Here is an 18,173-nt window from a genome sequence, read left to right as displayed (position 1 = left end):
TATGCATCTGTATATGCTCCTCAGTTACCACCTTGCCCTATATTACAAGCATAAGGAAACTGGCTGTGTGAGTCTCTTCGTGAGCCAATACAGGGCTGAATTTTTTGACTTAGCTAAATGTCCCAAGTGTAAAAGACAGGATTATAAATACCCACATGTGATTGAAAACTTCCTGAACAAGATAAAAAGAAAACTCCCTGCCTTTTCTGTTTTCAAGTCAAGATGGAAAACAGAAGCATTGCCAGTTTGGTGGATTTCAGTCTGACTAACAAACTCAGTTCACTTATAGTAGATTCTTGATCCAATCAAATAGCCACTTAAGTATCTGTGAATGATGCAGATGGCATTGTGGTAAACACCGTACAGATGAGATCTGAAGATTAAAGGATAATACAATGTACACAGTGGCCACATCTCCTGGATTTTAAAGATCCTCATTTGTAAAATGTTCACAACATAAGATTAGTGTCTGTGTTTATCAGGGCATACAGATGTATTCCCCCCCCCCCTTTTAAATAAAGCCAGGACCCTGGAATATAATCATTTGTTTGTGCGCGGGGAGGGGGGCATTCTTAGAGCTGGTCCACATGCTAAAGTTTGGAGTACAAGTGATTTGGGTCCCATTCTCATGGTCCTCTCACCTCTTGGCAGCCACAGCTTTGAATTTCTTCATCCTACCTAAAGGCTGTGCTGCCATGTGATGAGACGGCCAAGGAAAAGCTGACAAAAATAGACTCAGGAGCACTCCCAAACAACACACCTGATCGTTCTGGCAGAGAGCAACCCTGTTCAGAACTGGTATTTCACCCAGTTCCAAGACCTGAGAGAACTGCTCATCCACAGGTCCTCCATCTTGTCAGGATCCAGTTTCAGCCTTTTGGCTCTTATCCAGTCCATAACTGCATCTGGGTACCAGTTGCAGTCTTAGAGCTAAGTGTCATCAGCATACCAGTGACGCTGCTCTCCAAATATCCTCAGAAACACTCACAGCAGTTTCATGTAGACATTAGATAATATTGGGGATGAGATGGTTCTCTGTGGCCCTCCACAATGTCCAACTCCCATCAAACCAAGCCAGCTCATCCCGCCAAAACCTCAGTTTCTCGCTTATAGTGTCAGAGGAGTATATCAGTTCACATGCGCAAATTAGGCAGGTTTGCATTAAAATATGAACTGAGCAAATTTCTGCTCCATTCCTATTCACAGGTAAGTATGTACAGACTTGAAAAGGACAGAAAAGAAATCCTCACTAAAGCTGGTTGGAAGTTATCCTCACAAAGGGCAGGGGTGCCTTGGCATTCTCTTTAACCCCTTAACATAAGAAGAGCTTACTGGATCATGCCAGAGAGCCAGGGGAAGCCTGCCAGAGGAACCAGTGCTTCCCAGTAACAGGCATTCAGAGGCATTCTGCCGTCTAACAGCAGACACAGAACTACAGCAGCCATCCTGTGTTATTCAGAGATAAGACATAGTAATATTGTAAGATATGGTAATATATTCTTATATGGATTTAATGGAAGAAGAGTGTTTGTGAGCCCGCAAATGAGCCACTGGATGTGTAGAGGAGGGTAGGGTAAGCACAGCAGCCGAAGGACTTCTGGCCACACAGAAACCGATAGGAACTGATTCCATCTGATTGGAAACGGCCGCTGTCTGCTTCCTCCAGATGCTGCCCACAGGCTGCCACCTGACTGTTGCTGCTGTTAAGTAATGGAACGAAACAAAAAGAAAAGAAAAGAAATTGAGCCACCTCAAGGCAATTATTAGTAATTAAGCCTCTTTTTTATTATTCCTGCCCACCTCTTTCTTCTCTTACATCAACAGTATGTGGCCTTTGAAGACTTAATCGCAATCTATTTTCATATGAACAGTATGCAGGAAAGCAGCAAGAAGCACGTTTTCAATGCCACAAGCACAGACTTTGTTAAATAGCTCCCATTAACAATAATAGTAGTCATGCTGGTAAATTTGGCTGTGCAACGCTGAGCATTTACCCCTGAATGCAAAGCTGTGGCATAATTTCCAGCTAATGAAAGATGGCTTTCAGGTAACATGGGGCTTAATAGGGTCAGCCCGGGAGAGTGAACACTTTTTTGCAAAAGAATTTGAAAGCCATCAGATCTAGGCTCTTTGAAATGGGGGAAGAGTGTAAAACTATACAGTTGACATGCTTCACCTCCACCGCTGACCAAGGCATGCAAGCATAGAAGCATCCTTTTATTTAAAGTGCCCTCAGTACAAAGCTCACACTACATTTTGTAATTTGCATGTGCTTTGCATCTTTTGAAAACTCTGGGTATTTTATAGATCTTTGGTCTCTGGTTTTAAAATAGATGGAATGTAGGGGTGATCTTTTTCCAGTTGCTGCTTCCATTTACTGTACAGTCAAACCTCGGTTCCCAAACACCTCCATTTTGGAATATTTTGGCTCCCGAACACCGAAAACCTGGAAATAACTGCTCCTGTTTTCAAATGATTTTCAGAAGCCGAACGTGCTACGTGGCTTCCGTTTTGAGTTTCCCTATTGTACTGAGGCTTCCGTTTTCAGTTTTTCGGCTGTCAAACATTTCAGAATGGTCTTCCAGAACAGATTACGTTCAACAACCGAGGTTTGACTGTATTAAAAAGAAGAAGAAGGCAATTTGACCACTCATTCAACAGTTAGAATATCCATATATTTTGCACTCAGGCAGGAGTCGACCAGCCAACCCAAAATGTCTCAGATATGCAGCATGATGTGAGAGGGAAATGTCCTGCACTCTCCAGCTCATGGAGCTGAGGCTGGATATGGGAGTAGAAAACAAACTGTCGTCCCCAACAGTTCAGAGCTGGAGCAGGAAGCACAGTCCCATTCTACCACCATACCTGGTGTGTGAAGGGTTCTGCAGGGCAAAATGGACTCAAGGCTCTCTCTAAAACTGAAACCTTTGCCTTCTGTTCCAGCCCAAAGCTGGAATGGGAAGCAGAGGCACAGCAGATCAAGGTTTATCTAGCTGGGAGTTGCAGCTAAGAGCTGCAAGCTTATTACACCTCTTCCTTTGTTTTCGCTCAGTGCAGTCAGAAGGGCCAAAACAAATCCTGTGGTTCAGCAAAACATTGAAGCTGGAGAAGAGGTGATGTTCATTGTCTCTCCTCTTCAGCTCCAGGTAGCTTTCTGCTCATGTCAGTCTCCAGAGCCTGCTCCCACCCCCACTTTAGCAGGGAGAGGGCAGCGAGATAATCAAAACCTGCCCTTAGGCAGAGGTGAAACTAGGTTTTATTTCACCCAGGACAAAGGCCGAATTTGACACACACACACACACACACACACACACACACACACACCATGTATGCAGTTGCATACACACACACACACACAGGCTGGGAGCCTCAATAGTGCCCCTTTGGAGGCTTCATCTGGGGCAAAAAAAACCCAGCTAGCCTCCGCCTGCCCATAGCTACGGCACTGACTCAGGTATCTGTAACCAGCATGGAAGGTAGTGTGAAAACTCACTTTCAGGGTACTAATAAGAAGGCACAGAACAGCGCAATGTCCTAATGAATTAATACACAGGTAAAGAAAATTTTGCTCTAGAAGCCATTTGTAGGAGAATAATTTTCTTTGCAGCGTCTCCCAGATTGTTTCTGGGACAGCCAAATAAGAAGCAGTACAATGTGAGTTTGAACCAGGGCTGGCTTTTGGCAAGAAGAAATGTGGTACAGGTATCCCAGAACTCTAAAGGAGTAAAGGAAGAGCTAGAAAACAACAAGGCATAGTGTGGCAGTGGGAACTGATGAGCCCCTGGGCTAGGGGTATAAAACATGGGTAGCAACAGCAGCAGTGCTGGAATTAGACTTATTATTGAGGTAGGTTGACATGAAATATAGCGGTCCTTGGGGAACCCAGATCCCAAGCTATGAAAGAGGTTTAACGTTTAACATAAGGACGTCAAACTGGGCTTGGAAGGAAACTTAGGCAAATCTGGCCAAACTAGTGAAGTATGTTTCTAGTAGCAAGCTGTACACTCAAAATCTTGGATGTTGTGTTTTGGACTGACTTTGAGCTATCTTCAAGAACCTCATCATATGCAACATATTACAGCAGCTTAAACAGGTTTCCAGAGAACACACCACTTGTTTTCCAGAAAAGATTGCAGCCACCACAAGAGCCTAAGCTGATAAGAAAGCACCCTATGCCAGCGAGGACACCTTCAGCTCAACTGAATATAAAAGAAACCCTCATTCTGTTTGCTCCAAAGTAGGAACACTGGTAAACTCTGCATTAAGATTGCGAGCATCACAGACATAACTACTGTTTCATGTCTAAATGCCAACATCTGTGAGGGGAAAACATCCTTTATATACCTGGTAGAACTTTGATGCCAGGTTTGGTGTTTGTATGAAAATATTAAGGTGGAATATGAAATTCCTCGCATTTTTGGTGCTGACGTTGCACACGTTACTACATCTACTGCTCTCTGAATTTGGAAAATGTTGTCACAAACTGCAGATGAGGATGTGGAACTGCTTGTAGTCTGTACTGCATGCGAGGCTGACATGATTGAACGGTCTGTCACCCGCCCACCTGGCCAGCCTGCCTGCCTGCCTGCCACACATGCTCACAGTAATATCCTGTACTGCACATAGATGTCAGGAAAAAGAATTGTTTTCTTCTTGACGTCTAGTTTCTATGCGCAGTTTTGTTTTGTTTTATATGGATGAACTTTCCAGCAGTTGAGGCCCTCACCTGCAGTATGACTTGTTGCTGCACAGGCATAGAGATTTATCTCATCTTCTGTTTGTGAGAACTAGGCCTTACTGTCACCTGATAGATGTCAAGCCCTTTGTGTGAAGAGCTGCCAAATGATGTGGTCACCGTAAACACAGGAGGAAATGGAAAACACTGGGATGGTCTCCTATCAGGAAACAGCTTTTGAGAAATTTCTGAAAAGTACAAATTCTGTGGTGAACCTTTCGGAGCGGCTTATCCCTAAATATGACAGTTTTAGTCTTTTGCCTTTCGTCAAGATCATATACGACATTGATTATCTGTGCAATATGTTTACTTATTGTCAGGATTAAAATGAATTATATTGTAATTCAAGCAGTAGTTATTTTATTGCTCTGTATGCATTAATTATTGCAGCAGTAAATACTATTTCAGGTTAATATTAGCTAATGCCTGTTAATTTGAGTAACTCCAGTGTCTTCAACAGCAACAGGACTTTACATGCGGGATTATGAACAATATCCTGAAACTCTAGCACACCTGCTAGGAAATGAGTCCCGCTGACTATAGAATTGCAGAATTGGAAGAGACCCTGAGGGAATGCAGGAATAACCCAATATATTGGGATTTACTTCTGGGTAGACGTGGATATGATAGCACTTAAAATTCTCTTGCATTCTTAGCGGTGAGAGTAGAAGCCAGGCTTTACTAAAAGGGTTTTTCTAACATTCTCAGTCCCGTGGTGAATGTGATTTAAATATTTTGCTGTAGCTCCATGTACAGGAACCTGTGTCTCTCCATTCCATGACCAGATAGTGTGTTGATCTGGAACTCGGCCAGTTGTGGGGATTCCTTGTTATCAATCATTTACTGAACATTTATAATAATGGTGCAGTAATACATTTCCTGCAGTTCCTGTTATGTCATTGAGCCTCAGTGGCATTTTCTCCCAAGGAAGCAAGCAAATTTGGGATTGGTAAACCATTCATTGAGATTATACTTCCTTTCTGTTGAACTGCCCTTCCATGCCACCAGCAATCGTCTTAACTTCTCTGTAGGGCTGACTATAGCAGTTTTACAGCAACATTGGTGAGCTCAAGAGACAACTTATTGGTAGACCCAATTGGGCTTTTTGGCTTGGGATGTTGTCCACAATCAAGGAGACAGTAATTAAGAATTTTATTGGAAATCTTCCTCCTCTTCTCCCAAGCATAATTCCAGGCTGTTGGCTAGGAGATAGCTGTGAATTATATTCATTGGGGTGGGGGTTCATTTTAAAAACTGCTTAAATGTTTTTGCTTTGGCAGAGCTGTTTTGGGAAAAGTATCTAATAGCTTATGCTAGTCATTTTATCTTTCCCAAAAGTATTTGGGAAATAATTGCATTAATAGCTCTCCCCCCCCCTTGTATTAAATGTTTGCAGGTTTGCTGACAGTTCCTTTCTCACTGTTGTTGTTGTTATCTGTTTGGTTCGGAAGCCCAACATAGGAAGATTAGGTATTCCTCATGGACCTTCAGGGGAGAAGGTGGCAGTCGTAACAGTGGATGATTGCGATACTACAGTCGCTGTTCGTTTCGGAAGTTTTATTGGAAACTACTCGTGTGCTGCTCAGGGAACGCAGACAGGCTCCAAAAAGTAAGACGCTTTAAAAAAATGTTATTGTTCACAAATGATATAAACCACGTATCTTGAAAGACCTTCTCCTTATCTCTTAGGTATGCTTAAGATGGGTCACTGTCATATGCAAGTGCACTTTCAAATGTGACTGTGCTAAGAAAGAGTTTTTATTTGTGTTGAACTCACTAGATGATTTATTCCAAGTACATTTGAGATTGGAGAGAATAATTATTTTAGATGCAGTCTCTCCTATTGGCCAGACAACTGTTGTTATCATAGTTTTTACATACCTAAAAAGCACTGTAGGGTATAAAATAATAGAATCTAAAAGAAAATACACGGGTGAGGGGACAGAACATAGCCCTGCAGGCTGACAATCTAAAATTTCAGTCCTTATCACGAGCAGCCTTGCAAGCCAAATTCAGTATTATATGATTGACAGGTGGGTGGCCCCTGCCCACCACTCAAAAGCCATTGTGGGGGGATTTTCTGATACCTGATTTCTAAATGTCTTTGGGTTTCTGATTTCTTAAGGTCTTTGGATCTAACTGGCCCTTTGCTCCTTGGAGGAGTTCCAAACTTGCCTGAAGATTTTCCTGTGCACAACAGACAGTTTGTTGGATGTATGAGGAACCTCTCCATTGACAGCAAGCCAGTTGACATGGCCAGTTTTATAGCCAACAATGGCACTCTTGCAGGTATAAACTCAATATTGCAGGGACGAAAACAGAACAAATGTGGTTTTGTTTCATTGAGGAGTAATATCCCAGTAGGTGGGTGGGTAAGGGAGCATCAAGCAGCTACCCCACCCTCACTGCCCAGCCTTGGCGTCAGGCCCCTCCCCTATGCGCTGCCCTCTCCCTCTGCTTGCTGGTGAGTACCGGCACTTGTTGGATGATAACTCCCTTCATTCCTGACCATTGGCTATGCTGACTGGGACTGACGGGAACTGGAGTCCAACAGTGTCTGAAGGGTCACATGTACCCCACTTACCCTGCAGGGTAAGTGACAAGAACTGGATTTCAAAGGTGACCTTTGTTGCAATACAGTTTCAGTAATCTGAGAAAGAAGAGTCTGTATCCTGGGTAGACCCCCTGCACTGAAAAGAAGGGGAGGTCATGTCACGCTGCGAATTATTTAATGCACTCACTGATGGTGATATTGCATCTTTGAGTTCCTTAACTTCCAAGAGTCACAATCCAGACAAACTTTTGGGTGCCCGCAAGGGCTTGTGTGCAAGCTGCGGAGCTTCCAGTGACAGTTTGCTTTTTGCACGAATAAACTGCTTTTTAAAAACTCCCCAGAAGTTTCAAAGTTCTCCAGCAGTGCTACACTTAGGGGTAAGGAAGCTGCACAGTATCTGCATAACTCATAGCAGCAGCACCCCCCCCCCCCCGCCCGCTCCCCTGGATTACTGTGTATAGTTGCAGCCATTCAGAAAGCTAACAATGAGATTAATCGTAGCTTGTTCTTAGCATGGGGGTCGGTAGAATGCTAAACAAGTGGAGGGCTAAACCGATTCTTTTGGAATGCCAGGCTGTTTAGCTCAGAAGAATTACTGCACCACCAACTGGTGTCAGAATGGAGGCACCTGTGTGAACAAATGGAACACCTACGCCTGTGAGTGTCCCCTGCAGTATGGAGGGAAGAACTGTGAGCAAGGTGAGCAATTTGTCCGTTTTCCCTTTTACATGTAAAACATCCCATAATATATGAACAAATATGAATTGCTACAGGGCAGCTTCTGGGCCCTCAGCCTTGTATTTTGGCCCATTAGGTGCTTTCGTAGAATCACAGCATCCATGACAGGTGGCCAGCCAACTTCTGCTTACAAACCTCCGAGGAAGGAGAGTCCACAAATGCATGTAATAGGGTGGGTAGTGTGTGTGGTTCTGTTATATTGTCCTAGTATAAATAAAACTGTGTACAGCCACACCTTTTTTTCAAACTTAGGAAAAAGGATCTAGAGCTTTGTTGCAATAATATTTTTTTTTTAAAAAAAGGAACATTAAGCCACAGGTTTCCTCCTGTAAAACTAATGAACTCAAAAATACATTTTGATGGCGTGTTAATATCTAATCACGATTTGAGTCAGAACCTATTTGACTCATGTTAAGTAGCAGGTTATTAGTCCCCTTTCGCGTTACCTTCCCATAAAATGCACTTGGAGCAGAGACATAGCTCTGTATCCCTGTGTAAACCGATTTTCCTGCCAAAAAAAAAAAAATCTCCTTAGAAAAACATTGGATTCATTTTATTGTCAGGAGGCCCCAGATCAATTACTTGTTTCCCGTAACATATCTGTGGGGAGAAATATGCATAAGGGGAAATAAGTAATGTCAATAAAAGGGAACTCTTAGCAATTTATGACCAAGGTGAAGCAAACATTGGAAGTGTGCGGGGGGGGGGGGACGATGGCTGCTGAATGCCAAATACTTTGGAGAACCATGTGTCAAATATATAGGCCCTGGGATGTTCATGACACACCAACCATGTGTTTTAGTCTACCAGGTCTTTTATAAAAACACACACACACCTTTTTGAGGCTCACCTGGGGCCATGAAAATGAAGTTTATTAACCATCTGGTAGGCCATGATACATAAGATGGCATGTCTACTACAGCCTAGAGAGTAGAGCTTGACAGACCCATACTGCTGTTGAAAATCTGAACCATAAAATTCAAGCTGGGTTTAGTTACCTTGTGTTTATAAAGTTGATATTAGAAATGATGCTTTTTTTTTACACATATAGCTGAGCTCAGCATGCCTGTTATGCAGTGAACGAATCTATTCTGCGGCAAGCTTGCTGTAGGGTTTGTTGCTTCAGACTGGCGAAAGCTTTTAAACATTTATGTGGATTTAAGGACGATATACAGATCAGCTGCTCCGAAAGGGTTGCAATCTATATACTGCCATACAAGCGCCTGCTGTATCTGCTCTTTCTTAGTTGATATTGATTTCCACTGATAGTTGATGCAGTGTGTTTCTCCAAACTGAGGGGAAGTGTTGGCTATCATGGCACATACATTTAAAGCCCCATAATAGACCACTTGGAAGCCGTAATTCAACATGTGAAGACCATTAGTTCGCTATCTTTAAAGTGTAGACACTAATTCTTTGCCAGAGCCAAACCACTTGAGTACTGCAACTTGCCCTTAATTTACTCAACAATGCCCACCTGGATTTGTGTGCTTCCAGGCAAATATCCACTAGCATGTCTATCCACATCCCACTTTCCATGGAAGAGATGTCCTGAGCACAGTCTCAGCCAGCCACACTTAGGAGTGCCATGCTTTGATTTATGCCAGTGCAACTGAGAATGTCCTGAAAAATAATTATGTGGTGTGTGTGTGTCCCCCCACTCCAATTCAAAACTTTCAATGAAAGTTCTGCCTTTTGTTTTGTTTTCTTTTTATCCAATGTTGCAGTAATGCCTTTCCCTCAACGTTTCACTGGAGAAAGCATCATCATCTGGAGTGATCTTGATATCACTATTTCTGTGCCATGGTACATTGGTCTCATGTTTAGAACGCGCAAGGTTAATGGCATGTTGATGCAAGCAAATGCAGGGGTCTCGTCCAAGATCAACATTCAGGTAGATTGGTTCAACACAGCACCAAACTTAAATATGTATACTGTACTTAGTCATAAAGCACAGTCCAATAGATGTTTGCTCAGAAGCAGCTCCAACAGCATCTAGTGAGGCTTATTCCCTAGTATGTTTACTTCAGATAGCAGTTTATGTTCATAAGTCTAGAACAAACAGGTAGGAGAAATTAAATGCTACAGCACTGATCAATCCATTTGCCATAAACAGACGTTTCTGATAGAAAATAATAGATTGCATTCAAATGGAAGGCAGACTATTGATACAAATATTTCTCAATATATATTTAAAAACAAATAATAGGATAGTCTGGAATGCACAACCTTTGGTTTGCTGCAGACTTTACAGCCCAGGTGAACGTGCAAACTATGCAGACTGCAGGTATCGTTACTAGTACATGACAAGGGATTGAAATAGAACCCGTTTTTTCCAGCAATGAACCGAAGTTAATGTTTTCAACAGATACTGAACAGATATGTGGTATTTGAAGTCTACGATGGACTGAACCAGGTGGCTAGTTTGCGGATGACTCAGTCCCGAATCAGTGATGGCGAGTGGCATCATGTGCTAATAGAACTGAAGAGTGCAAAAGATGGCAAAGACATCAAGTACCTGGCTGTTGTATCCTTGGATTATGGGATGTATCAGGTGAGGTGGCATCAGTAACCTTTCAGCATAAACATGAGACCAGAATGAGCAACTGTTAGTAATACAATATGGCGGCATAACTGTGAACTATACCAAGGCCCAGTTGTTCTACCTTACGTCTATAATGGGTTCAAGAACCTGTTTTTCCATCGTTACCCCCCTTCCTTGCCCCACTTCTCATTCCCCATATCTTTCTCCTCACCCCCAACCTCACAAAGCCTATGATAGCAATGTCTCACACCAAATGTAACTCGCCTGCAGATAGGACTGCGTGAACTGAAAACAGAGATGTTATGTGTACAGTCGGACCTTGGATCCTGAACGCCTTGCGAGTCAAACATTTGGCTCCCAAACGCTGCAAACCCGGAAGTGAGTGTTCCAGTTTGCGAACATTCTTTGGAACCAAACATCCCACGTGGCTTACGCGTCTTCCAATTGGCTGCAGGAGCTTCCTACAGCCAATTGGAAGCTGCACCTTGGTTTCTGAACGTTTTGGAAGTTGAACGGACTTCCGGAATGGATTCCGTTCGACTTCTGAGGTACCACTGTACCTTTGCTATCCATGAAAACCTTTCAATAAAAATCATTTTCAAAAGAACCCATTTTCCTCCAGTGGTGCATGAAGGATAACATGGTCTCTGTAGTTATAATAAGCTAGATTTTGCAACTTTTCCAAAACCCACATATCACACATCGGAGCCCATAAGAATTTTTTAGCACCAAATGATTTTTATCCCTTCCTGGCTGCAGAACACACACACACACACACACACACACACACACACACAGAAAGAGAGAGAGAAGACTAACTGAACTGGCTGTCCTGTAGTTGAATTGACGGAGAAAAGGCATTTTACCTCTTGGAAATGCTTCCTTGTTGAAGCAGAACACGAACAGCTTCCATTACCGCTTTAAGTTTATTGTTGATTACGTCCCCTATATCAGTGAAATATTGTAACCGAGAATGTATAAAGAAGTGGCAATCTCCTTTGCTATGTTCTTCATTTCAGAGCACTGTACAGATTGGAAATCAGCTGCCTGGACTTAAAATGAAAAGCATTATTGTAGGAGGCGTCTCTGGAGATCAAGTCTCTGTTCAGCAAGGCTTCTATGGTTGTCTCCAGGTGAGAGCTGAAATAAGTAACGAGGGGATGTTTACCCATGAGAAGCATTTTCATCTCCTCTGGGAATGGGCCGATTTGGGGTAGAGGGCAAAAAGGGGTGGTATTCATTTGTTTTTCTGCATCTCTTTTAAACACTGAACACTTAGTTGGCAATTATGAGGACAATGAGCTTAAGTCCCATTTAAATTAATGAGACTTTAAGCACATAACTGTGTCCCCAGATCCATTTGATTTTAATTAAGCGTATTGTGTCAGGGTGGCATCCAGTGGTTTGTTGGTTTTGCTTGCTTTTAACACCAGAAGTATGGTTTCCAGTTCATTAGCTCTCCATGACTGATCTGGAATTATTTTTTTTAGGGGGGGGGAGGCATACTGTTCTGCCATTTTAACACTGTTAAAGCTGGGGCACTAGTTGGATGTTACCATTGTTTATGTTCCTTCACTCCTTTTTCAGGGAGTGAGAATGGGGGAAACGTCCACCAATGTAGCGACTTTGAACATGAAGCAGGCAATCAAGATTAATGTCAAGGAAGGCTGTGAAGTGGACAATCCCTGTGATTCTAACCCTTGTCCCCAGCACAGCTATTGTAGTGATGACTGGGACAGCTATTCATGTGTCTGTGATCCAGGTAATAATGGCTTCAAGCACACTATTCATAGTAATGAGAGCCTGGGGGGATTATCGAATTCTGTGGTTATGAACGTTCTTGAAGAAGTTGGCAACAGTTGCAGAAATTCATGCTCATAATCCCATAAAAATCAAGAATAGCAAGCACCCATCATAGTTGTGGATGGTACCCTGTTGCTCTCCATTATCCTCGTGAACTCATTTTGAATGCCTTCTCTTGGAGGAGAAAAGCATCCTACCCGAAATGCAAATTCTTCTGCAACGTCATTTTTTTAAAAGCTGCATTTTAAAAGACCTGTTAAATGTCCATTTGTTTTAGTTTGCAGAATTTTGAAAGGTTTCTCCTTGCTGCAGAACGGGATTTTCAGGAGAAAAATGAAAGATTGACACGAGCTTGAAAATAATCAGAGAGTTAAATATGTGATGAAAAAGCAAAACAGATTTGATTTGTTTAGATTACAAAAAAATGGTTTCAATTTTCAAAATGTTTTAATATCCTCCCTGTCTTTATGCAAGCCAGTTTCTTTCAAACTGGGTTTGACTTTGAAGTTCAAACTACATAACTGAATCTGAGCCAAGGTGTGCTTCAGAAATAAGGCTGCAATCCACACCATTTTTGCACTGGGCTAGGTGGGACAGTAGACTAGGCAGAGGTGTTCCTCGGCCCTCAACCTGCAAAATGATATTGAGTTAATGCACGTTTAATTCAGAGGTAAGACTGCAACCCAAACTCTCTTGCACTGGGGTGTGTATGTGTTGAATTGGGCAAAAGGGTTCCTCTGCCCAACCCTATATTTTTAATTAATGCCTTAAGCAAAAAAAGGGGAAAAAATGTGTGTGTGGGCGGAAATTGCTCCTAAATATGATCCCAACTTTTAAGAAAAGTATAACCTTACAGTGCTGTTAACAGTAATCTCTCTAGACAGTGTATTGCAGGAGGAGATAAATTTCCTGATAACCAAAGAGGTGCTATTAGCGCAGAAGAATAAAATAGATTGCTTTCCTGAGATGCACAGGCCATAAATTACAAAGCAGTTGCTATATGTCTATAACCTTGTCTCCTCAGGGTACTTTGGGACAGAATGTGTTGACGTGTGTAGCCTGAACCCATGTGAGCATGTCTCTACCTGTGTCCATAAGCCAAGCTCTTCTCATGGATACACCTGTGAATGTGGGCAAAGCTATTATGGGCAATATTGTGAAAGCAAGTAAGCAAATGACACTGGCTAATTCTTAGCCTTCCTTTTTTAATATTTAATGCTGAACTGTTTTTAACACTTGATTGGGAGCCGCCCTGAGTGGCTGGGGAAACTCAGCCAGATGGGTGGGGTATAAATAATAAATTATTATTATTATTATTATTATTATTATTATTATTCCTACTCTGTCCCCCTCCCCCAAATCCCTTGTATTCATATAAAGAAATGAGGAGGGGCTACCTTATTATCAGTCCAATCAATGGTCTGCCTTATTCAAAATAGAATTTTCCTTTATTTTTATCATGTAGAAAATGTGCAAAAGGTGCATATTTGTAACAAATTCCACATCAAGTGCTATATAACAAGTGCCACCATAATTTTTATTCAGTAATAATTTTTTTTCACCCACTTTCCCTCCCATTTTCTGTAACTTGGCAAACTATGCCTCATTGGTTTCAGTAGAAGAGATCTTTTAGTTTTTTTGTAGCTCCAAAGTTGAACATTAAATATATTTTCCACCTTCTTTGTAGAATTGATTTGCCTTGTCCTAGAGGTTGGTGGGGAAATCCCATTTGCGGGCCATGTAACTGTGAGATCAGTAAGGGATTTGATCCTGACTGCAATAAGACTAATGGAATATGTCGGTGTAAGGTAAGCAAAAGATTGCTCACTTCATGTGGAACTAAAGTTCAAGCTAAAGCATAACAAATAACTGCAATTCAGAATGAAGCAGTTGTGTTGATGTTATCTATCATTTCTGCAAGCCTTCTATATTGCTTTCCATGAAGCTGGCTTCAATAGCTACATTTCAAGAAGGAAAAGAAGAAAAACATTTGGCCAACCTGAGAATTGGCCAAGTGAACTTGTACAGGGTTATATTTTTGTTTGGGCTGGCTGTGACAAGCTGCAGACACCTACTTTCAGTCGGCAATAAACTTAGCACCTTCTGCACATTATTAATTAAGAGTATGCAGAATAAGCTTTGAAGAATTTCTCCAGTTGGGTCTCTCACAAGCTCTTTTGCATATACATGCATACACATGCTTGAACTAGTCACAACTTCTTGCCACATGTATATAATTTGTTGAAGTAAAAACATGTAGTTACTTCAGAAATGTTGTTCACTTCGAACACGTTTCTGCCTCCAATACACACATAGAAAGGGAATATTTTATTTAAAAGGGATGAAACATGCAGAGTACTTGACAGCCCTTGTTTTGTCCAAAACTGTTAAGTAGTCATTCAAACTTGAGGGGAAACTGTGGTTCAGAAGTGCATCTCTGTATTTTGAAACCAACCTTCTCAGGTCTAGATTGTTTGGCTAGTTTTCTCCGCTCAACTTTAAGCATCCTTTTACTGAGGATGAATGTTCCTTTACCTGAGATAATCTTTAAATCGCATTGAAGTGTGAATTCTACCCATTGCTCATATCCTTGATTTGCAAGCACCTCTCAAGCCTCTCTCTTTTTCCAGGCAAACCATTACAGACCACAGAGCAGTGACCGCTGTTACCCATGTGACTGTTTCCCTTCTGGTTCCCACACTCGCACCTGTGACCTAGAAACAGGGCAGTGTCCCTGTAAGCCAGGAGTGATTGGGCGACAGTGCAATCGCTGTGATAATCCCTTTGCTGAAGTTACTGTTCACGGTTGTGAAGGTACCTATACATACCTCAGCACCAGACCATTTTAGACTTAATTTTAACCCTGACTCTTAAAATCCGTTTTCATCTTTGCATCTTTTTGTTGTTTTGATTTGTTTCACCTGCATTTTCATTCTTGCTATGTTTTCCTCTTATGTAAAGCATCCTATAATTATTTTTTTCAATTGAAGGGCAATAGAAAGATTTCTGTAATAAATAAAATAAATTGTTAAACGGAATTTCAGAGAAAAGAGAATCCTGGCAGTGGGCAAATTTAATGTAAACAGAATATTCCAAATAGCTGTGACTAACTGCCTTTCCAAAGGAGGCTTTTTCTGCAGAACAAATTGCCCACTGCTTTGTTCAGATCTCCTTCTACATCTCTTGTAGAAACTTCTCAGATGAGCTTGCTAGTTTAAGCATGTACAAACCTTACAGCATCTTATGAGAAGCTGCTTTATCCTTTGCTTCTACTGAAACTGAAAACTGACGATTGACATGTTTTATGAATACCCTCTCCTCCTATTTTCAAAGTCCAGAATAGAACTAAGAATGTCTGAATGTTTGTCCTCAGCAAAGCAGAATCCCTTCTGTTATAACTTAAGTGCTATTATATTATCAGAAAAAGAAATGTTTTCTTTCCCTTCCACCTTACATAGTGGTTTACAATGGATGCCCCAAAGCATTTGAAGCTGGCATATGGTGGCCACAGACCAAATTTGGACTGCCTGCTGCAGTGCCCTGTCCCAAGGGATCAACAGGTAAGTACTGCCGCTAACATGTTGAAAGTGTTATTGTAGCATCGGGGGGGTGTGAGATTCTAAAACTTTGTTGCACACAGAGTGTATTATTAGAGTCTGAAGACAAGAAACTGCATAGCATAGACAAAGTTTAATCAACATGAAACTATTAAGAATACATTTTTTTTAAGTAACACAATGGGAGGTAGAACGTTAAAAATCATGAAATGGTTGTAATATGGCAGGCATGTCCGACAGGTAGATCGTGATCTACTGGTAGATCACTGGACGTCTGCGGTTGATCACTGGTAGATCATTGGCTTACCCCAAAGAAGCTGAACAACTGTCGCTCCCCTAAAAAAAGCTCAACATTTTACCTCCTCCCTGAAAAAACTCAACAACTTTGACCCGAACCCCCCAAAAGGGGGTAGATCACTGCCAGTTTTTAACTGGCAGAGTAGATCGCAGTGTCTTGGGAGTTGGCCAGCCCTGCAATATGGGAAAAGAAAAAACCTTGTACTGAAAATATAGTTGATATATTCGCCTTCATTCTGCAATATCACTGCATGTTTTCCATTGTGATGTGTATGTAATTTAAATGGTAAATAATGGACAGACAAACCCCTGGTCACTGATAGAGAATTATGCCTTAGAACACCTGTAATATTTCTAACAGTTCCTGATACCCAAGTTTTTATTCTAGACACAGCAGTTCTAACCCTTGATCTGTGCTGATGGTAGGAGTTGGATTCAGTGGAAGTGTCGCTCCACCAGGTTCTGTTGGTGGAGTTTTCACCAAGAGAGGCCAGTCCTCTGCTGGATGTTTGGACACAGGGCAGGCCTGACTGTGGATCTGCTAGATCCAGAGCTGGCCCAGCCCCAAGTTCTGTGCTACTTTGGAGCTGCCACAGAAAATAGGTGGGGAAAGTGCCACCGCCCCACAGTCTGGCAGGACTGTAGATGTGGCATGAAATCTGCCCCTCTGTGTCCCTGCCCATTCTGCCTTCTAAGTTACAATAAATACTCTTCTTTAAGATAACCCAAAGCTCAACATTTGTAGTTTTAAATGTGGCAAATGGCCGTCAACTATTGTCTCTGTCACAAACACATTTTCTTTTTAAGGAAATGCTGTTCGTCACTGTAACAGCGAGAAAGGCTGGCTCCCTCCCGAACTTTTCAACTGTACTACCCTTGCCTTTGTGGATCTGAAAATCATGGTAAGTACAGGATGCTTTGGAAGAACCGAATGTCTGCTGACTTGTGCATTGTGTTGTAGTCATAGTAAAGGTAAAGGTACCCCTGCCCGCACGGGCCAGTCGTGTCCGACTCTAGGGTTGTGTGCCCATCTCACTTAAGAGGCCGGGGGCCAGCGCTGTCTGGAGACACTTCCGGGTCACGTGGCCAGCGTGACGAAGCTGCTCTGGCGAGTCAGCACCAGCGCAGCACACGGAAACGCCGTTCACCTTCCCGCTATAAAGCGGTACCTATTTATCTACTTGCACTTAGGGGTGCTTTCGAACTGCTAGGTGGGCAGGAGCTGGGACCGAAAGATGGGAGCTCACCCCGCCGCGGGGATTGCAACCGCCAACCATGCGATCGGCAAGTCCTAGGCACTGAGGTTTTTACCCACAGCGCCACCCGCGTCCCGCGTGTTGTAGTCATAGTTGCCCTTTAATATTGCTGGAAATCGTTGCCGAGTAACTGCTATGCCCACAGGGTGAGAACTGCACATTCCTACATGGGATTACAGGTGTGTCACAAAGAGAGAGAAAACCCAATTCTTTACCTATGACTGTTACTCGCTTTAGAGTTCTCTGAGCGTTCACGTGTCCTGCCTGCTGCTACTGCTACAGAAACTTTTAACGCTCCTATTCAAACTGGAACCAAGCAGGAAGTGCTTTTTCTCTGCCACACAGAATATGCTCAGAGCATTAATTATGTAAACCGGGTAGGAACACTAGTATTTCCTCTGGTGGAGTTTAAGCTTTTGATTGTTGGGTTGTGTATGTGCAGATTCTGTATCTGAGATTATGCAGAGGCCACCAAGAGCTGGTTCACATGGTCTTTCAGTGTTTAGGCAGGCAGTACACATGGTGGAACACAGGAATAAGTGTTGGGCTCATAAGTATCCTCTTACATGTATACAGATGTGCACCCACAAACACACACATATACCTGATCACATGACAGTCTGCATGTGCTGTGAGCGGAGTGTGTTTCAATATGCCCAAGTGCAGGCGTCAGTTTCTCACTGCGCTG

The 18,173-nt window shown here is 42.4% G+C and overlaps 1 protein-coding gene across 3 annotated transcripts in view; it reads left to right on the top strand.

Moving 5' to 3' along the window:
* CELSR1 (cadherin EGF LAG seven-pass G-type receptor 1) overlaps positions 1–18,173 on the top strand; it is a 151,893-nt gene that overhangs the window by 102,412 nt on the left and 31,308 nt on the right. For all 3 annotated transcript variants that reach the window (XM_083574842.1, XM_083574841.1, XM_083574840.1), the window contains exons 6-17: positions 6,187–6,344; positions 6,861–7,024; positions 7,863–7,988; positions 9,755–9,921; positions 10,396–10,581; positions 11,592–11,705; positions 12,160–12,334; positions 13,400–13,541; positions 14,063–14,183; positions 15,006–15,189; positions 15,834–15,935; positions 17,037–17,131. In XM_083574842.1, the coding sequence (XP_083430968.1) occupies positions 6,187–6,344; positions 6,861–7,024; positions 7,863–7,988; positions 9,755–9,921; positions 10,396–10,581; positions 11,592–11,705; positions 12,160–12,334; positions 13,400–13,541; positions 14,063–14,183; positions 15,006–15,189; positions 15,834–15,935; positions 17,037–17,131 (1,734 nt within the window). The remainder of the gene's footprint in view (positions 1–6,186; positions 6,345–6,860; positions 7,025–7,862; positions 7,989–9,754; positions 9,922–10,395; positions 10,582–11,591; positions 11,706–12,159; positions 12,335–13,399; positions 13,542–14,062; positions 14,184–15,005; positions 15,190–15,833; positions 15,936–17,036; positions 17,132–18,173) is intronic.

Source organism: Podarcis filfolensis, assembly GCF_964270895.1.
Source record: "Podarcis filfolensis genome assembly, chromosome: 10".
Classification (NCBI taxonomy): Eukaryota; Metazoa; Chordata; class Lepidosauria; order Squamata; family Lacertidae; genus Podarcis; species Podarcis filfolensis.
This window is presented reverse-complemented; position numbering and strand designations above follow the sequence as displayed.